At 38.3% G+C, this 22,543-nt stretch overlaps 1 protein-coding gene across 1 annotated transcript in view; it reads right to left on the minus strand.

Annotated features, from left to right (window-relative positions):
* Positions 1 to 21,003: 21,003 nt before the first annotated feature.
* The window catches only part of LOC145764866 (vimentin-like), a 24,284-nt gene continuing 22,744 nt past the window's right edge, over positions 21,004 to 22,543 (minus strand). Inside the window, exons 10-11 of the mRNA XM_082576558.1 lie at positions 22,419 to 22,525; positions 21,004 to 21,889 (exon numbers count right to left, since the gene is read on the minus strand). Coding sequence (XP_082432684.1) covers positions 21,700 to 21,889; positions 22,419 to 22,525 — 297 coding nt within the window. The 3' untranslated portion in view covers positions 21,004 to 21,699. The remainder of the gene's footprint in view (positions 21,890 to 22,418; positions 22,526 to 22,543) is intronic.

Consider the following 22,543-nt stretch of genomic DNA (forward strand, 5'->3'; position numbering starts at 1 on the left):
TAGGGGCCCAAACTGGTAATTTAATGCTTTACGTGCAAAAATATTCTGTTAAAAGCACCCTAAATTAAATCATAAAAGTTAGTCATTCTCATGTCCTGGGCGGGTGAGGGGCATAGTGTAGCAAAAGCAGGTTTGAGAAAAACCCCGGCAAAAAGCCCGGATGTTTTTTTTTTGTGTTTTTTAAAAACTATTTGACAAAGGTAGTTTCTCGCTTATTTCACTTCAAAATGAATTTCGGAGTTAGAGAAGGAGCCGGAGAACACTTTCGGAGTAGGACCGGAATCGGAGTCAAAAAAAGTGACTTTTCTCGTTCATCTCTGCTAGTGCTGGGCATGTGGTGAATGCAAAAGTTAATGAAGAAAGGTTAGGATTGGTCAGATGATTAACTTGATTATGTTGTATCCAGATGTTATGTTTGAGCCTTGGTAGTGAGCTTAGCTTGTACCAGATACATATAACACTCAGTAACGTTAACACATTTAACATTAAACACACAAAAAAAATATGAAAAAACTACTAAATCCAACGTTTTCGACACCACATAGTGTCCTCTTCAAAAATAATTATAAGCTACATCAAAGAGAAATAAAAAAATGAATTTAAAAATTTTGCATTAAAAATGTACAATAAGCGACACCTCTCAACAGCACCATCAACAACTGACACACGAATTCAATGCAGGATACACAAATTGGCGAGGGGCAGATCACAGGATGTGCACAGCACAAAATAATAGTTTTATTAGCGCCTGATACTATTATTGCGCGCAGATGTCCAATTCTGCAGTAAAATGTTGTGTGGTGTGCAATACGCCTAAGCAAACATCACACTTTTTGCCCAAGACAAAGGGGGCCCGGAGTGAGAGGGGGCCCGGAATGACTCTTAGTACCCCTAGTGAAAATTTCTCTCAGAGGCCCTGCTAACAAGTGCAATTGTGCATTCAAACTTTTCCTGTAAATCTACACTTTTGAAATCCCATGAAACACTCATCCGTAGCTGATGACGTCAGTAAGATAACGTTGCACACACAAGCTGAGGAAGTGTGAGATTGCGTAAACGGCCGCCACAAACTTAGCAGATCAAATTGTTATTTGAACAAATCACAGGAAATTCATATTTGAAATGTTGTACGTCATGAAAACAATTTTGGCTTTCGCTAGTTCAACCTTTGAAACATGTAGGCCATTGTACTGGCATAACCATTGAAGTAAATCATACAAGGGTAAAAACTGCTTGACTTAAATTGTATAATTTAAGAAATCATGGTAGCCTATACTGTCGTTAACTCTATAGGCTGCCTCTTGTACAAAACACATGGCTGTAGTTTTAACTTTGTCATCTTGTTTTGTCACAAGCAATTAATTTACCTCAACAATGTTATAACTTTATCAATACGTTCACCAATAAGTTTTACAACTACGAAAACAAAAAAGCAAGATATTTAGATATGAGAATTTTCGAAACTTTTTCGGCAAGAAACAAGCAGCATCCCCTCTCCGAGCATTGTGTCTTTTTCAAGACCAGCGATATAATTGAAATAATATCTAATCGCAATTAAAAAAAGTAATTTTATTTATCTCATTTATATCACTGAAGATAAAGACAGTATAGTTTTCGAAACGCTGGTTTGCTAAATATGAGTTTAGCATCTACATTTTGGCTGTTTTTTTGATTAAGGTAGCCAGGCGTTCCAACCATGGTTTAGTTTATAGCTGTAGCAAAACCTGTGACTTTATTTCTAAACTAAATCGGAAAATTAAAAAAAATTCTAGCACTTCAATTCTACAACTGATAACTGGACAGTCAAGTCTGCGTCTGCTACTGGCGCTGGCCGCTAGTCCTTTTCCTCGGGCGCTGTCCACGCTTTGACAGCATAGTCCACGGACTGAAGTTACCACTGACGTGCAGTGTTACCGTGTACATCAAGCCATGTATTGTTTGTAACGCAACAATTAGACTTTGTGACCTAAATACAAAAACAAACATTGAAGTGAAGATCAATTCTAGTAATATGAGAAGAGAAACACAACTATTAAGCTACTCCAGTAACTTCACCAAGTTTATTTTCCACTTCTGAAAGGATAAAAATAGCTCACAAAGCCGGTGGATGAGACGAACTTGATCACCAGAACACAACAAACATACTCCTGGACTTTATTCTACTCTCAGTGTTTCAATTAGGAAAGGTTTAATTGACTTAGGATTGGGCCACAAAGGGTTGCATTTTTTAAATTCTGTTTCTTATTGAATCTGTTCCAACAGCACTCAAAAAAAAGACAGCGTGGCACATTTCTGGCGGTGGTTTCGCAACAGGTCATGCTTCACCTACAAACAGCTTCATTTTTAATTGACGTGTTGCAATGTAATGTTGGATCAATGTTGAAAATATTTTAATTTTTGACGTCTTCCGCAAACAGGCTGCCTCATTACCTTGGAGTTCGAGTGCTATTGTGACGTCACTGAAACGACAAATAGCAATTGATATCGCAAGCTAAATATTAACTTAGCTAGAACAGGCGACCTTTGGAGTAAAAATATGAAAGCGGAAAAATACACTTGGCCTGTTTGTTCAACGTAAGACCATGAATGTGGGCAAGTGGAAAATTCCACGCCATTCCATGTTCCACACTCTAGTGACCTCATAGTTATTATTCCTGCGCATAGCGACGGCTTATGGATGCGGAAGACAGCTGCTTTCACATTGACTGTGTGGTTGGCTTATTCTTCCGCACACCCACTTTGAGATTGAAGCATTATTACGTCACAGATCATTTCATTGCGGCGCTGATTGCGACTATTTCATTGCGACCGTTTCGTTGCGACCATTTCATTGCGATTGCGACCATTTCATTGCATTGCGACCATTTCATTGCGACCAAGCGGCGCTGATTCGACACTCGGGGCGTGCGCTTGAGCAGCGTATTCTAAGTACTGCTCTCCATTCAGCGGCACCTAATGGATGGAATAATTCCCCAACAATAACATTTCAACAATCGGAAACTTCACTCTGCCAATCTCGGTGACCGGCCCTGCGTCAGCGATTCAAAGCCTCTACAAGTATGTGAAACTACCAGAAATAACCAATCAAGGCTTTGTCAGTCCGATGATAAGGATTCAAAACCAACCAATCGTGTTAATCGAATACCAACAAAATGCCTGGTTCATTACCATTTACCAAAAAGTGGTTTTGAAGCAGAATTGTCCAAGATTCTGTTCCAATGAGTAAAAAGTACAGATGTTGAAACAGTGTTGTATGGAATAAGAGTGTTTGAAATAATTTTTACTTGGAAAAACAAAATGTATCATTTTCTACACGAGAGTAGGCCTACACTACTTTGTTGTATATGTTTTGTTTTCATATGCAATTTGGCTTTTTTAACTTTTCAAGGGGTCCTGGCAATGGAAAATATTTCAACTTCACCACACAAGAAGGTAGATTCGAGATAACGTCCTTGATATAATGTAAACATTCAATTAGTTCAATATTATAAAACAAAAAAAAGTCAGAATTATCTCATGAAAAATAATAATTTTCTCTTCAGTCGTTTTAAATTCTCTAATCTTGGCTGAGTTTTGTGGTTAATCGTGTGTTGAAATTAATTTCAACCGTTTTAGTTGATCCCATACATACCCATGTCAAACAACACCACAGCCCATGAGTTGGAAATGCTTCGTAAAGATAGCATCAGACTAGCATAGCGATCTATATACGCAAGCAGGGGCGAATTTAACTGATGGGGGCTCGGGGCACTTTTAGATCGGGGGGGCTACAAGGTAACTTGAAAGTTGCCCACACCGCTAATGCCTTTACGCCAAGATCTGTCGCCACCTTGTGACTAAAAATTAACCTTGAAAGAAAAAGGAGGCATTTTGTAGAAACTTCAAAGGGTGAGAGAAAATAATAATAACACAAAATCGTATTTTTTCACATCGGGGAAGCCTTCAAAAAAGGGGCCCGGGGCAACTGCACCGTCTGCCCCCCCCCCCCTAAATCTGGGCCTGTACACACGCCTTACCAACGTGCAAACTGGAGGCCCGACTGGAAGCCGATGGAATTTTGAGTTTGAACTCTAAGCTGAATTTCCTTTATATTCCTTTGAAATGATAGTTTTGAGAATCTGAATTGTCTGAATCTAAAATCACTGCAAAACTCCTAATATGACGTTTCACATTCACTGACAAGTCTTTGTCTGTTACCAGTGTTGCCAAACGCTTTTTGAATTCCAACACAAATGCCAAAATCTGGTTTATTATTTGTATAGAAACAATAGGCTAGAACAAAACAGCTCAAAATCACACAAAATATACATAAAACTATATTTCTGAACTACAAATTACTCAAACTATCAACTTATAATACCCATGTTGTCTACTAACATGAAAAAGATATTAACAACACGCAAAATTAATATCAACACTCGAAAACGAATTGCGAAATGCTATATATAGACTACGCTACTCTATAATGCAGAAACATGGACACTGTCATCACAAATGGTTAAACGACTTGAGGCATTTGAAATGTGGATTTATAGGAGAATGCTGAAAATTTCATGAAAGGATAAAATCACAAACAAAGATGTACTACCTAGAATACAAACCAACGTGGAAGTTCTACAAACAATTAAATCAAGAAAATTGAAATATTTTGGCCACATGATTCGCAATGATTCTATTCAAAGACAACTACTAGAAGGAAAAATGAACGGCAAACGAAATAGGGGCAGACCACCAAGAATTTGAACTAATGATATTAAAGACTGGTCAGGTCTTAACTAGAAAACTGCAGTAGAAAAATCTTACAAGAGAGAAACTTGGCGTCTCATTGCCTCCAACCCTCGACGAGAGGAAGGAACTTAATGATGATGATGATGATGTCTACTAACAGATCGGTGTTCAGTCAAATTTGAAGCTGCGCGTTGGTACGACTGCGGTGTAAAGGCCGCCCTGAATTCTAGATACCAAGCATCAGGGTGTGGCAAGATATTGCACTAAAACTTCGGTATTAACGAGAGTAGAGTGGTCGGATCGATTCTGCAGCAACTGTGCCACCCAATTTATTACTCCCTGGTAGAGGTGAAGGGTGGTTATCAGCAACCAGCTGAGCCGGGAGTCGAACCAGGATTGCATGCTTGGAAATCGGAAATATTATGTCACCATCATAAGACAGGAAAAGTTGCGTGAGGTGTCATACTTGTTATAATCGTCTACCAACATTTAGGCATGAGATAAATAATGAGAAAGGAAAGCCACTCCCAAGCTAAATGCAAGATTAGGCCGAACTTTCCCCCTTCCCTAGTCACAAACTTTACGTTACACTCAATTTGCAAGAAACATTGAAATTTGGCCTTAAACTTACCCAGTCAGGAAATCAGTCATTTCAACATCATTTCAACTGTTACAGACGTAAAAAAAGTACAAAGTAGAAAGAACTGATTTGGGGATGGTAGGTCATACTTCACTGTATCGTCATTATCCATGAGATTGCTGGAATCCTAACCCTGCAGTTTCAAGTAAATCACTTTCACTAGAAAGGCAAGCAAATCGTTCCAAAAGTTCGTGTGGATGTTGTTAGTTGAATGCTTTTTTCGCAACCGAAACCTGATTCATTTCAAAACCACAGCATTTTTTAAATCTGTTTTTCGAAAAATCTAAATTTATAAATTCAATCTGGTTTGCGGAAATTTTCTCAACCAAACTGTCCATTGAAATTAACAAATCCCTGACAATACCTCGCTTGACTTATATAACTGGACACATAGCTTTTCCTTATGATCTATCCAGCGCTATGCAAACCTAACTTCCTTCTACGTCGTCTCAACATCACGCGACCTTGGAACAATGTAAGCATGGCAACATTATTGTGACGTGGCAACATCCATGCCGCTTACTTTGATTCAAAATGTGTGGAAAAGTTTGCAGTTGGCTCCACTTTCGTATTTCAATTCTTTCTCTTGGGCGACTTTAAGTTGAAGCAACATTACTTAACGTTGCAAGAACACACACGTATTACATTCGTCTCTACCTCAGCCTCGGGTCATGTGCAACGTCACACGTGACCGAGAGTAACCTGACGAAACAGGATCATCAACCGAAGAAACAAACTCTTCAAATTTCTCGGAAATTGGAACAGATTTCTTCGATAAAGTTTTTGAGTGGTTTTTTAGATTCGAGTTAAAACTTCATCGATCTGTCGCATTTCAATTAGTTTCTACTGCAAACAGAAAGGTTCCTCTAATGAATTGAATTCCTTTTTCTGAGCTTTCATTTATTTAAAATCAATTTGATTTAACAAAAGAAGACTTTAACACTAAGAAACTTAATGCAAACTAAAAAATCAAAACAAAGGTTTGTGTCAAAACGAAACATTTTTGTTACAAAAAGCTTTGAAATCGAAGCGATAAGTTTGTGCGATAGTAATATCCTAATGACGTCACAATCTTCATCTTGCTCTAGCACAGCGTTTCTTAACCTTTTCTGACTCTAGCACCCCTGAAAACAAGCTTGAACAGTCTAGCACCCCCTAACTATCATTAACATACAACTACTACAGTGAGGAACTACTACAGTGCGAGAAACACCGTACGCTATCTGCTGTCAGAAAACGAGAACGTCGCAAGGCCCGAGCCTCAAACAACCCTGGCCCTAGCCAACCATCCTTCCAATGTCCATCCTGCAGCAGAAGTTTCACCGCACAGATAGGCCTCATCAGCCATCTCCGCACTCATGTAGCCTACACTGACCAAAGTCAACACTAAAAAAAGAAAAAAGAAACTTGATCTCAGTCTCATTGGCCATCTTCGGAAACGAAGGGCGAACATCATCATCATCATCACTACAGTGCGGGCCAAAAGTTTAGTAGAGGCCGAAATCTTGACATGCTTTCACATCGATGACGATATACTTTGTAATGAAGTCTCTTATTGTTGTCTAACAAACTGTACTGCTGTTTTGATTCAGGATTTGGTATTTGACTTTCATTTTCCAACAGAAATTCAATTATTTATAACCATATGTAAGTGAATCAACTCTCTTGAAACGACAGCACAGTTTGTTAGACAACAAGAAGCTTCACTATAAAATATACCGCCAGCGAGCAAAAAGCATGTCAAAATTTCGGTGCCGCCATTGAACTTTGGCCTGCATTATTGAAAGGAAAGCAATGTAAAAAGGGTATCGAGAGTCTGTTCACGTTCTGCGGTTGGATGCTTCAACTGGTGTTGCCGAAGTCTAGCAGGCTTCAAATTTGAGTTGCAAGAGACGAAATGGCAGGTCATACACTGTGCCCGGTCTGGTCCTCCACGATTGTCCAGGAATACAGTAAAGCCATACTTGACATATTCGTCACTCCATTTGCGAATCTGCTGATACTGGCAGAAAGACGAAAAAATGCAGAAAAGTAAAAGGGCATTTTTTGATATTATACTGCATGCATTTAGCACCCCCTAAAGTCAATTCCAGCACCCCCGGTTAAGAAACGCTGCTCTACCAGAATATACGATACGCATCGGTGATTTTCAACTTTTTTAAGTCACAAAACACTTTATACATGGAAACAATTTTGCGCAACACCAAACAAAATTTATAAAAAAAAAAATTATAAATTAAACAACTCAACAACAATTTAACCGCTCAGCTTTTCTCACTACGATATCTGGGCCTTCTCGGATGAGCACAAAATTGATATTCGGGCAGGTATTGCAGAAAGGCAAACGCGAAGATTATGTGATTTTGGTTTTCGATCGATGGTCCATAGAACACTGGTCAAAGTAACAAATTTCCTGAAGAACATTTGACGATCTTTGACGGAACAAGAGCAAGTCACGTGTTGCTTCTATTCAATTAGAATCTCAAACTGCTGACTCATCAAATAAAAGACCAACTTAGTACTGCATCACTCAAGTGTCAAATAGACCTCGGAGGTAATGAAGCTCATTTTATAGTTGCACAAAAACAACTATAAAGATTGCACTTTGGTAACGTTGTATCTACGTTTCTCGACAACAATTTGATGTTATTAAAATACAAAATGCTAAGATTATGCCGAATTTACATCCATTGGGAAACGTGGGGCAGTTTTTACTCCATTTGGCAAGAAAAATGATGGTTTAACGATTGAACAAAAGATGCTTGGCAGAATTTCAGAAAGTTTGTAAGTTATTTTTGTGGAAAAGACAATGTCCTTTTCTTCTTTTGGAGACAGCGATAAAATAAAAATTTTTCGTGGGCTTGCAAGTTGCTGCTGAACCCAAGAAAATACGATCTTGCTTCAAACGCAGACGTGTCTTGGTGAGGTAAGTTAAACGTTTGAACAGGCAGACACGAAAAATGACTTTTTTACCTTTTCGGCTAATTCAATCTTCAACTACCAGGCATACCAGCTCAATGGCCGAGTGGTTTCACCTTCGGCTCTGGTGCTTATGAGATCGATTCCAGGTCGGGTCAAACCGAAAACTTTAAAAACGGTACCGATTGCATTCTTTCTTGCATAACGCAGTGAGAACATGTCGGGTAATAATTTGATGACATCGTAAACCTGTTTTTTGATCTATGCCTATAATAATTACATTCGAAATTTACCCATTTTCCAATGAACGCATTTGTAACAAAACCTTGCTACTTTTACCTTTCTAACTTGACCTATTTGCAAACGTATATATACAAAAGCGTTTCTTAACTTATTTTACGCCAGGGCGCACCTACAGACCTCTAAAAATGAGGCGGCGCATCGGGCGAACAAAGCGAGCGCAAAATGTTTTGAGTATTCCGGTATTTCCCTTACATTGCCTGCAAATTTTCATTACATAGACCTCATAATTGCGTTATCTTCAATGCAGGCTACTGTACTGTATGCTCAATAAGATAAGACGAAAAAGAAAGCAAAAAAGTTACAAGATCGTAACAATTTCACATTACAAACAAAATCACAACTTTGCATGCAACCTCGCTCATTTTGCACTTCCACGCTTTCTGCGCTGTAACAATTTCCTGCATTTTCTTTCAACCACATTACGAAACCAAATATCCACGATGTCCAAATGAAAGAAGGGAAAAGATTTTTCCGTCGAAATAAATCGAAATTTTGTGGTAGGTCTGAAAGCTTTTCAACATAAAACCAACAACCAACTCTCCAAAGTCAGATCTCATTCAAAAACTGTGGCCGTGTTAAAATTGAAGCGGGTAGTTTCAATACAAGAGAAAATTGTAGCCCATTAAAAATTAAACCAGCCGCACGTGAAAAATATACCAGTTAAACTTATGCAAGTGTTTGCCTGGATCTATAAAGGAGCCAGAGCCTAATATTGCTTCATACAGCCCAACTATACAGCCTAACATTCACTTTCTAACATTGACATAAAACTTTCTTTTTGGTTTCTCATGCCTTGAAACCTGATGATAATTTTGCGAATTTAACCTGAAACTTGCAACTTTAAAAAAACTACAAATTTTAACCTGGGGAGGGCGACAAATTTGGTTGATAAAGTAGCCCACTGCTCGGTTGATTTTATAGGGTCAAATTTAACATTATTGATATAAAACATAATAAGTTAGGTCAGTTGCTTTTATTCTTAACCATTACAGCGAAATACAATACACGTCAACATAGCAAAGTTCTAGAAAAGGGTAGAAGCGACAAAAGGAGAAGACATTTTTTTATTCCTTGCTATGGTGGTTCGTTTTCTTCCGGAGTGATCTCAGTTCAGCTGACGGAGCTTCGTTTAATATGCCAAGCAGCAATCACAAAGATGAAGAACGCAACCAACAAATTATGCCAAAACTACTCCCTGACAGCCTCCAATTTAACGCTGAGATTACAGCTGCAACCTGCAAGCAATAGTATTTTGGACGAAGCTTTCGTAGCCTGGCTTACCACTACGCCAGACAGCAAATCAGTCCTTTGCAGATGTTGAATCAATGTAAAAAAAACGATTGATTTGTTGTCTGGAATCAAGACGGACTATATAAGAGGCCATGACAACGTACAATGGGATTGTTAAAACTGGGGGCAGATAGTGACGTCATAGTGCCATTGTCTTCAATGAAATTTCTCTGCAGATGCTTCCATTTTGCAGTGCATTTAGTGCAGGGTAGTCAGGAGTTATTTTACTTTAATGAATACCGGTACAGTAGCCTACTTAAGTTAGAACTCTAAACTTGGTAGGAAAGTAATTTATAGGTGTCCTATATCAGCATAAGGATGAGATAGATCGATATTTGAAACAGAAATAGCCTACTTTGATTTGTTTTGGTATTTCAAAATATGTTTTTTTAATCGTTTCCAAATCTAAGCAATTTCATTTGGTTGTGCGTTTGAAACGACAGTGAAAAACTGGAGAATCTGAGAACGTAGGCCTAATAAGCTGCCAGACTAAATTTGACCCAACACGTCTGATACCTATATGAATGAGAGAGTCTCCTACAAGTCAGCAGTTCTTGAGATCACCAGCTGAGTGTATGAAACTGCCATACAGAACTACTAAACTAGGCTACTAGTTTGAGAATCTCAAATAGGCCTATTAGTTTCTGTGAGGTAGAAAACGAATAATTTACTTTTGCCTTTTCCGGCGTATTTTTTTTATCATTTCATTTTGATTTGAAGCAACTTATACTTTTCTTGGCTTCCCCCTAGGCCCTAATCCATATTTCGGAAATTTTTGCAATAAACAAATTGATATCATCAGTCAAAAAGTTTTCCAACCCCCAGTGCTATTGCATGGTAGGCTGCTTTTCCGGTTGTAATACAATGATTGTTTTTACGTTCATGGATGATTTGATTCGAAACAGCATAGCCTAATTGAATTGCTGGTCGTCATTTGAGCTATTAGGGCGGAGGCCCGGAGGGTCTACTCTTGAGCAGCCTTGATGGATAGGCTATTTAACGTCTTAATACGTCTATATTTGATTCAATCTTATATTTGATTTGTTTTACGTTGTGAAGCGTTGTTTGTGATATATTAGTACTCTTGTAAATATGGTTAAGAAGTGCTGTGTCTTTAATTGCAATGGAAATTATAGTGAAGAAAATAAAGTTGCAGTGTTTAGACTGCCTAAATGCCAACCGGAACGTGATAGATGGCTTGCCACTATCCCAAGGGATAATATTCCCGACTCAAAGGACACCGTCGTTTGTGAACGCCATTGGCCAGAAAACTATCCTACCACCATCAAGTATGGGAAAGTAAGACCTTTGTATCCACCATCTGTGTTTACCTGTGTCCCTTTGAGTTTAGTTCCTTCAACACCGTTTCTTCCTAGAAGTACTCAAAGGGCGTTAAGTGGAATTCGCAATCAGCCTGTTGATGAATTACCTAGTTTTGACAAAAGTGACATTATTGTGAGCTTTGAAAATCTCCTGGCTAATGCTTTTAGTGTCCAATTTCCTTTTTTAGCAGGTGATGACATTGTTGTATTTCGGGCTCATCAGACGCTTGTTTTTCAATGCAAGGAATTTATGCAAGATTCCGGCATACCCAAGTTTGTGTTAAGAATTGATGACAATCTGAGCTTTGAAGCATTTCATTCTGGAGTAAAATGCTCTATAACGTCTCTATCAGCAAGTAAATGTTCCAGATGGTCACAAATTCAAGAAGCTGTGAGATTCTTGCATTATATGGAATTATCTCATCAACAAAGCATTCTTTTACAACAGATGAAATCTATGAATTTTATGCCGGCTATAGAAAAGAAATACACCGTGGAAACAATCGTTAGGTCCTTCGAATATTTTTCTTTGTCCAGAAGCTCATACAACCGACTGAGACGGGATTTTAAGTTGCCCAGTACTAGAACACTTACAAGACTCACATCAATTGTCAAAAACACTGATGATTTTTCTTTTCTTCGGAACGTTTTTGCTTCATTAGATCAGAGGCAAAAGACATGTCTGCTTTTAATCGATGAAGTTTATGTAAAGGCAATGCTGCAATACCACGGTGGTGCCCTCTTTGGCAAAGCTGTAAATAAGCCAGATTTGCTTGCAAATACAATGCTGAGTTTTATGGTAGTATCTCTTTTTGGAGGCCCCAAGTTTGTTTGCAAAATGTTGCCTGTTAGAAAACTCGATGCAAAGTTTCTTTTTCAACAAACTCAGCAGCTTATTTCAGTAATTAAAAATTCTGGTGGAAAATTAGTTGCAATACTTTGCGATGGTAACCGGGTTAATCAAGCTTTTTTCAAATCATTTTCTACCAAACCTGGTGCTCCATGGCGAACGGTTGACGACATCTTCTTGCTGTATGATTACGTGCATTTGCTCAAGAGCGTACGCAACAATTGGATAACAGAAAAAACTCAAGAAATACAATATACTAGTGCCGGAAGAAAACGCATCGCAAAGTGGTCTGATCTGAAAGCACTTCATTGTCATGAGAAAGAAAAGCTGGTAAAACTTTGTAAACTTACTGATGTATCCATATCGCCGAAGCCTATCGAAAGACAAAAAGTATCGACTTGCCTTCAAGTTTTCTGTGACGAAACGTTGTCTGCGCTAAGAACGCACCCACTTCTTATTGATGATGCAAGCGACACTGCCATTTTCCTGCAAACCTTCATTGACTTCTGGAAAATAGTTAATGTCCACGGTCCTTATGAAGATACCAAGTTCAATGACCAACGACGTGCAGTTATCCGATCAGTGTCTGATAACAATTTGCGATACTTAACAAGCGTTGGTGATCTCGCAAAAAAATTGTATCCAGTACTTGCTAGCTCACGCGTGAAGTCGTTGACTCGAGATACCTCATCGAACTTGGCTCATACTTGCTACGGACTGGTTGATTTGACGAAGTTTCTTCTTGTCTCTGGTACTCATGATTATGTTACTCTGGGAAGTTTTACAACAGACCCACTGGAGAAAGAGTTTGGCAAGCTTCGACAGGGTTCCGGAGGCACCTACTTCATATCCGTCCAACAAGCTTTAGGAAAACATCAAATACGCAAAACCAAGCTATGCTTGAGGTTAAACACTGATTTATTTGAAGCCACTGCGCAAGTGTCTCACACTCATAGCTGTCCTAAATGCTGCTTCAGTTTATCAGAACGTTTTTGTGATATGATTGACAGTTTGCCACAACTAGAAACATGCTTATCTGAAGATACTAAAATGGCTCTAGTGTACATTGCAGGCTATGTTTCACGACTTGATCACGATGATGAGGACACGTACAGTATTTATTCGCAGTATGGCTCTTATCTTAATGAGTTGAATCGAGGTAAATTAAAAGTACCTGGTGATTGCTTGTGTCATTGGTCATTTTTTTGCTACATCATGTTTCACGCTATTGCTGATTTAACCTGCATCTCATCACTTTGTAAGGTATTTCTAGTGATTTCAGACTTCTATGGATTTCATGTTTCGAAAGCTCACTGTCGTATTTTAAGCAATATCTTTTTTAACAACTATTCTTCACTTTATTGTCCCAGATCTGACAAAGAGCCGAGACAGAAAATTCTCAAGCTTGGGAGTTAATTATCATGGATTAGTTAACGTTAGTTTATGAGCTTTTCTGGATATTTATATTGTTTTTTTCTTGAGTGTTCTCATTAATACTACTATAAGTCGGGTTAGCATAATAGTCAAATTATATTGACCTACTAAAGATGATGCGTATCAGCCTTGTCTCGATATTGACTTGTTTATAAGGCTTGGTGAATGATGCATTACTTTTTACACGTTAACAATTAATCTTTTAACTAACCGAGTCTAGGCTACGAGTAGCTGGTGCATTGTTTTTTACATACTTTTGGCTAGTGATGTTACCACTTTTTTAAATATCTCAGTGTTATCATGGCTCATCCACCGCAATTTTCAAGGTTGGTGTGGTACAATATCAGTATCACGAACGATTTAATTGTATTTTTCCTTTTACAAGTTTGTGATGGGCCCGTTTGATACAAGATTAAAAAATACTTAAATTGTTTACAAGACGAGTAGCGTAGCCTGCTTGGCGATTTATTTCAACTTTCAGTAGGCGACCGTTCTGTAACAACATACAGTATTAATTTTTTAAAGCTGCCACAGCTTTCGTTTCAGTGTTATAAATCTTAACGTTCAATGTCGGTTCAATTGAAGACAATGGCACTATGACGTCACTATCTGCCCCCAGTTTTAACAATCCCATTGTACGTTGTCATGGCCTCTAATATAGTCCGTCTTGTCTGGAATACATGACTTCACTTTTGAAAATTTCCCCTTCTAGCTCTGCTACGTAACACAATGTCAGAGTATCACTTGAAATTCAAGGTCAAGTTTCAGATATCAGGCAAAGTTTCTCTGTGCCATTTAGTAACACGCATCTGTGGTGAGATACAAGACTTTCTTTCCACTAAAGTTGAATTCTCAGTAACACGACAGACGTCAGCGAGCCAATTGTCAAATTTCGACGAAATCCCGCAAGATCAAACTGATGCATCTTCACAGGTCAGTAACCAAAAGTACACTTTGTCACACCTTAGAAGGAATCAGCAGATAAAAGTATCAAGTTTTATTGCCAAGATTGTAGTTGGCATCTAAAATTTCTTCATGCAAAAATTCGATTATCCATGTGTCTGCGGCTGAGTTAATTTTTCATAAACAAAACTGCCAGCACACTACAGTACTGCTTTGTGTTAGCGTTGAAAACCTTTTTTTTTTGTTATAAAACCTTAAGAAAATTACGTCACAATCTTCGTAGATGTTGTCTTCGTGGGAGATTGTTTGGCAGCATTACAAACAAACGATTGTTTGCAACAATGCAACATTATCACGAAGAAACATTCAGAACAGAACTATCCGTTGATTAGATGAATCAAGAACTTTGAGCCATTGATTATGACATCACAAAATGTACTTAGGGATGATATTAAAGCGCACAACGTTGGAAAGTGACAAGCTGACATCATGTAACCTTGCTGATAGTTGCAGAAAGGATTGAGTCAATATTCTGCTGTTAAAAACTAAAACGCACACAAAATTCTCTAAAATGAATTTTCTATTTTATTTATACAATGATGGATGAACTCCCGCGTTGACTTCGGCCTGACGATCTTACAATGAAGATGTGGCGTGATATCGACGTCGTTTTGTTACGTCGTGAACATCACGTGGATTCATGTCGCCACCACTTTCCTGCTCACTCTTGCTATCTATTGTTCTCTTGTGTTGTCGCTAGCTGCCAAGGTACCTGTCCGGTAACCACAGCCTGGTGTCATCAATAGCGACCTAGACAGATTTGGTGTCTAGTGACTAGACCCCCACACCATGAAGTGGTCGGCACAGTAAGCAATCTTTGATTATACAGCTTGTCGTCTGCACCTTACCGCACTCACAGGCAAACACTCTCTGCCAAGATCCAACGCAACTTGTCTGCACCAAAGCGTCCAACACAAGTGAGCAGGCGGTTACGTCTTCATGTCTAGAGGGAACCTAAGAGGCTCTCACCCTATTGTAATAAGATCAAACTGGTCTGGCAACCCCCCTCAACAGCCTACAAGTCAGCAGTCGCCAGTGGATGCAAAATATTAGTCCACCAACCCACGCAGTAACGGACGCAAAAAGAGGGATGATGGAACAACCTACATTGAGCAGTTGGTTTTTCTTTTCAGCAACCTCATGTTAATTTACTTTTTTATTCTTGTATGCTTGGAGCTGTATTGGCTGATAGCTTCTTGTTTGCTAAACGTCTGTAATTAAAGCGCTAAAAGCTCGGCGGAATACGTTCACGTTTATTAGTTTTCTTTTTGTGTCATGACACAGTGACACAGTGCCCTGTTGTTCGATGGTCTTGCTTCAACGTATAATTCTGTTCAAATCAAGGTGAAGGAAATTACTTCTTTTACTAATGTTTTGTCGCGATGTTGCCGAGAGATTGTTAGTGACGTAATACGCGATTAAAAGATAATGCGAAACCCGGCTTCGTGAGGTAATTGTGCCATGGCATTTGCATAGTTTTGTTATTCAGCGATTTAGTAAAGTTTCACCAGCAAAAGCCGATTAACCTCACTTTGAGGTTTTTCAAGAAATGCAGTCAGTCTTGTTAATGGGACTACCTTGAGACCAGATAAATCCCGTCACAGCAGGTGGTCCGGTCATGGGTGGACCAATTAAGTCAAGTGGTCTTTTATTAACAAATTGAAGATCGCTGTGCACTTTTTCCGCCAACCAGTCTTTTCGCAAGGTCAGTAATAGATTGCGTGGTTTAATAACAATCATGTCTACTAAGTAGTATCACTAGAAAAGATTGAAATAAAAGTGTGTTGTACGAGGAAAAGTAATGGGAAAGATTTAACAGCTTTTGTTAGGGAATATGCCAAGATTCACATTTTTGCACAATTTTCAACCACATATCAAAAACCCTACTAAAATTTGGCAAGACGCACGAGATCGATCAAACTGGAACCTCATTATACATCGAGGGCTGCATCAGCTATGATACCTATAGAGAGAGTTAGTGAATAGATCCTTGACCTCTCGCGGAAACACACAGCCATTTGCTTAAGTTGGTTGTTCAGAAAGTGGTAGGGGTGAAGCAAATGTGTCTACATTTATCCGATCTTGTAATTAGTAATAGACCCTGATAACATTACTTTTCTGTCAAACAACATCTTTCTCATTGAAACATACCATAGCTGTATTGCTGAAATGATCATTATTACACAACAGTATGTGTCAATGCTACAACGTTATAGGAATGCGTGCATTGTCCTCATCAACATAGTGTTTGGTGATGCAAAATCAGTAAAATTAAAATATTTTCAACAAACAATAACCAGTTAAACTTTCATTGCTATCTAATGGTTGTCAACTTGTGCAGTCCCTACCTGCAGCCTACTGCTTTCATTCCTGCTATTGCAATAAAAATATAACTGAAAGCTCGGTCATATTTTGTGGGTTAGAACAATATTGTCAAAAAGTCACAGTTTTACCTCCAGAATGAGTTTCGGTAATTTGGAAAAACAATGTTGAAATTATCTGATTAAAAAACTAAAACTAAAATTATTCAAAGAAGCATTTTTCTAATGCTGACTAATGTGGTCGAGATACTGCGCCGTCAATAAATCGACCATTTACTGAAATTGTAACTAAATGTTCTTCTCATCATCGAGCTGGATTTTTGGGTGCCACTTAAACATGACAATTTCCTGTAAGACCCGATGACACCACCAACCAATCAGAACATGTTTAAGTGGCTACCGTCCAATTGTGACTCTTCTAGCATTCAGCCAGAGAGTTGATTCTACTTTGAAATTTGTTCAGTTCAGTTCGGTTCAGTTGTTTTTATTTCTGACCATCATATCAAAACAATACACGTCAACATAGCAAAGGTCGAGAAAAGGGTAGAAGCGACAAAACGCGAACGTTAAAACGTGCTTGAGACCGAAGTAAGTTATTGATTTGAAAGAAATTTGGCACGGTCAAACATTTGTTTGGTAATTACAGAAGAAAAAAATAGTTATGGTTTGGGTGGGAACCGAACACAAGTCATCGAAATATGTCCGCCCCGATAACTCAGTTGGTTAGCGCGTGACTTCTGAAACGAAGAAGCTTCAAGATCAAGCGGCTTTGGTTCGACTCTCGGGGTGTGCGCATGAGCAACGCAAGTTAAGGACTGCTCTCCATTCACTGGCATCTAATGGATAATTCCCCAGCAACAAGACTTCAACAATCGGAAACTTCACTCTGTCAATCTCGGTGACCTGGCCTGCGTCAGTGATTCAAAGCCTCTACAAGTAGGCTATGCGAAACTGCCAGGATTAAGCTCTGCAAGAAGCTTTTCCAGTCCAAGGATAAAAATTCAATCAATCAAATATCTACCACTGCCAAACTTCCACGCCAACCTGTAAACGGTGAAACGTTGGTTTACTTTATAATCTCTATATTAGAAATGTTTGCGTTTTTCTCTGTTTTCCCTTGTAACTTCTGATTGGTTGAAATGCTGTTCCTGTAACTTCTGATTGGTCCAATGATTCATTTGTCTTACAAAACTTTTCGTGTTTAAATGTCTACCGTTTTTTTTGTGCTGTGCAGAAAAAATTCAACAGATTAAACTTTCATAATAAAAATGTTCTGGTTTTATTTACTGTCGCTCTATAACTCTACAACCGCTCATATCTTTTAGCGACAGTGCTCATTTTTAACTTTATGTCAGGTATACAATGTCATCACATTATTACCCGACTTATTCTCACGGTGTTTAGCAAGAAAGAACACAATCGGTCAGTTTTTAAAGTCTTCGGTTGACCCGACCAGGAATCGATCCCAGATCTACCAGCACCAAAGCTGAAGGCGAAACCACTCGGCCACTGAGCTGGTAATGAAATTTTAAAGCCATCTTATGAAAAGTTTCTGCGTACAGGAGTAGCCTACTGTCACGCGCGGTAAACACTTTAACATTACCTACTCGTCGAAAAGCGTAGCCTACTCGCGATTCAGCTGATTTCAGTCATGTGACTCGACACGTGATATTCTGATCGAAAAATTTTGATACAAAGAAATTTAACTGAATGCTTCGCTACAACCAGGGTTGCCTAATGGTTAGGGCAGAGGAGTAGTAATTTCGATTTCGTGGGTTCGATTCCCACTCTCTGCTAATACTATTTTTTCTTCTGCAACTGAACTGAGTGCAAGAAGGATCTTAATGACTGCAATCAATAGAGTTGATAAGGAAAATTGTGACTAAAACACAAAGCAATTTCACATTGAAAAGCAGGCACTCTTCGACGAGTGGGTGATGTTAAAGTGCCTACCATCACGCGCCGCTTATTCAACAGGCAACCCTGCTAGACTGACCAAGAAACAGCGAAATTCTCTCAGCAGACTGTTACCTCACAATGAAGGAAATGACTTCCTGAATATTTGTATTTGATTGTTGTACGTCCAGACATTATTGCAATAAATCGTTGTTTTAGTTTAGTCTACATCTACCGACGTAAATTAATTGCAGTTTGAAATAACTAAAAAAACATTTACATAAGTAAAGTCTGAAGCAAGCACGTACGACTCAAAGATCACTTTCAACTTGTGCAACAGGAAGCCACTTGCAGTTATGAAAATACAATGCGCATTGCGCAATGTGCATCTCTCACTTAATGACGTCACTTTATCAATGGCGCTAATCATCTGCAGCCAATATGAGTTCTTCTTTAGCGTCAAGGATCATTACGTCTGCAGATGTTGAATCAATGTAAAAATGACGGATTTTGCTGTCCAGGATGCAACAAATGTTTGAAAATATTACCTCTGTTTTTTACCAACTGTTTCCAAATTTATGTGTCTAACTTCCAATTTCTTGTATTTTGAATTCATTTTAATTTAGATGATTGTTTCATCCTAGCCTATCTGCAATAACTCATCTTTTTTCTTTTTTTTTTTTTTTTCTTTACATTAAAGTGATTATTTCACAGCAGTATTTTTTCCTAAAACTTTCATAGCTCTTATTAGGTGTTAAATGAGGTTTCGACAATGTTCAGTGTACAGTATTAAAATTGCAGCACATACTTATACGCTCTCAAAAAGCTTTCGTCGATGCATCTTCACTTCACCGAGGAGAACCGTAAGATGGACACAGAGGGACATTAATTTGTAATTAGTAATTCCTCAAGAAGAGTCTCAGCGAAAATTTTAACGATATATTTTAAAACTTTTAGAATAATTATATTAATAATAATTGTAATTATAATCATCATCATCACGTGCCGTCTCCGATCCGGAGGTTGGCTGTCACTTTCTTCCACAAGTCACGTTCTTCCACTACTCTTTTTGTTTCTCCAATGCTTGACAAATCAGCCCACTGTATCACGTCATCTCTTCATGTTCGTCTCCTTCTTCCCCTGCACCTCTTTCCTTCCACCATACCTTCAATAACCAATTGATCTAGCTGTCCAGCCGATCCTCTCAAAATATGTCCCGCGAATTTCATCTTTTGTTTTGCCAAGTCGTTTGCCCATGTATCTTGCACTCCAATTCTTTTCCTAATTGCTTCGTTTGTAATGTGTTTTTTATATGATATTTTTAATATTCTTCTGTAGCACCAGAGTTGAAAAGCATTAATTTTTTTGTGAATTTCTTTGCTGTAGGTCCAACTTTCACTTCCATATGACATGACTGGTTTGATGTAACAAGATAGAAGTCTCAGTTTTGATTGTAAATTTATTTCTCCTCTTAAAAATTCCTTGCATTTCCAAAATGACGCTTTTGCTTGACCGATTCTTCTTTTTATATCATTGGTGCATCTTCCATCTTGTGTAATGAAGGACCATAGGTATGTGTATGTGGTGACCTGATCCAATTGTTCTCCTTCCAGCTTAATGTTTATTTTATTATTTCCATTGCTTTTTTCGATGAGCATTGTCTTTGTTTTCTTCAAATTGAGTTTCATTCCGTATTTTTTACTGATTTTATTGATTTTGTCCAAGCTTTCTTGTAGTTTTTCTTCTGTGTCGGCGAGTATGACAGTGTCATCTGCGCATCGTATGTTGCTTACTATTTGACCATTGAATTTTACTCCGTTTTTGTTTGGTGTTGTTAATGTTTCCTTGATTATTGCTTCGCTGTACAAATTGAATAATATTGGTGAGAGTATGCATCCCTGAGTAATCATAATAGAATAATTAAATGACCAAGTTGTTCATACAAAGCATTGGTGTGAGTTTGTCATGTCAGAAGGATGTTTTTTTATAGTATAAAGTATAACGATTACTAACGGTAGTTAAAAGTTGGCTTGAGAAGTAATATTCAAGTTATCAGACCTGCAATTAACTTTTAAGATTTTGTTTTGACTTAAATGACACTTTAATCTTTCTGATCATTCAAGCAAAGTCTGTGAAAACTTGTTGACTTATCAAAGACTCCAAAGACTTACAAGTTTCTTGCCTTTATTGGTTTTGACAAGCCTTGATTTGTATAAGAATTATTGGACAAGACTATTAGTTCTTCAAATTGGAACAAACCTAGGAGAAATAGTACAACTCATCTTGCTTACATAGCCAAATAAAATCTATGTTTACTGGGTCATCCACCACTAAATGTTGATAACATATACATTTATTTTCCATTGAATTACATTGAACTGATTATATGCAACACATATAGTAGAGCACTTCATTCGAGACCAATCCTCCAAACCTGATGGCCCTGGGAGTGTGAGGCTGCTCGCTTAGTTTTTATCTTAAACTTTTACTTCAATCTGAAATCAAGGTTGGACAAACAAGAAAGTTCTCTGCATGGAAGACCTCATAAAGTTTAAACAAAGTTAAATCGGGTTTATAGCATATAGACTGCAACTATGAATTAAACATTGACATAAAATTAAATTTCATGAAATTTTTGTAGAGCGCCATCATTTCCCAATGTATAAGTCACGTGATTTCCACCTCCATGGAAAGCTGGACGAGGTGCAGTTCTCACTCGCAATGATATTGTTATACCAGTCAGACGACAAACCACTGATTGTTACCGAACAAAGAGCGCCTTTGGATTTTAAAACAAAACAAACCGCAGCATCTTGTAGTTATGGAAACGATAGCAAACATACTTTGAGTATTTTGAAAAGTTAATATGCATCAGCTGCTTCCACGTACAATTCAAATAAACTTCCATTCATCTTGATACCAAACTATTTAAATTGATCATTTAAACGTAAAATTAACAGTAATAGACGTAAAAGTGATGGAGGGAAAAAGTCAATTGAATTGACTGGACAGAGCTTTGTGACGTGTTTGCCATTATGCCTTCTCCGCAGCGCCATCATCTGAATCACTTTTTTCCAACATCTTCTCCACAATCTTGCCAGTGTCGCGCTCTCGTGATGAGCTTCTCGACGAAGAAGAGCTTCTCGACGACCTTGATGACCTCGACGATGATCGCGATCGTCGCTTTGTCGCTACAACGACTTGAGTGTCCACCTCAGAAATTCTGAAATTATTATTCAAAGGTTTGTTATTTTGCAAGCACTTCGTGAAGTCAAATCTATGAAAACTTTGTCTTGACTATCAATATGTCCTTAGAAATGTTGCAACATCTTTAATTGATTTAATCGTTATCCTCAAACGAGGAAAGCGTCTTTAAGAGCTTAATCCTGGCAGTTTCGCATATTTTCAGAGTCTTTGAACCACTGACGCAGGCTCGGTCACCTAAATAGCGAGTAAAGCTTCCGATTGTTGTTGAAGTGTTCTTGTATGTGAATTATTCCATCTACTAGGTGCCACTGAATGGAGAGTAGTCCTGAAATGCGTTGCCCAAGCGTAAAACCAACGGAGCTTGATCTTCGGACGCGTAACTATTAATTTTTTCTCTGGCATTTATTTTCCGACTTTGCAGCTGGCTCTGTTCAAGCAACACCACTCTTATGTCCCAAGGGTGCAAGTAGCTAAATTTCGTTTGCTTCAAACTCGCAAGTCCGTCTGTCTAATCGTGCACTTAATTTAACCAACTACTTGCCCACCTGATTTCCTCCCCACTAAGCAGCTTATGGTAAATGGCGATCTCCTGTTCCAGACTCAGCTTTAATGAGTTCAGTGCTTGGTAGTCCTTCAAGTATTTGCCCAAATCCTAAAAAACATTTGTTTT

Source organism: Aplidium turbinatum, chromosome 2, assembly GCF_918807975.1.
Source record: "Aplidium turbinatum chromosome 2, kaAplTurb1.1, whole genome shotgun sequence".
NCBI classification, from domain to species: domain Eukaryota; kingdom Metazoa; phylum Chordata; class Ascidiacea; order Aplousobranchia; family Polyclinidae; genus Aplidium; species Aplidium turbinatum.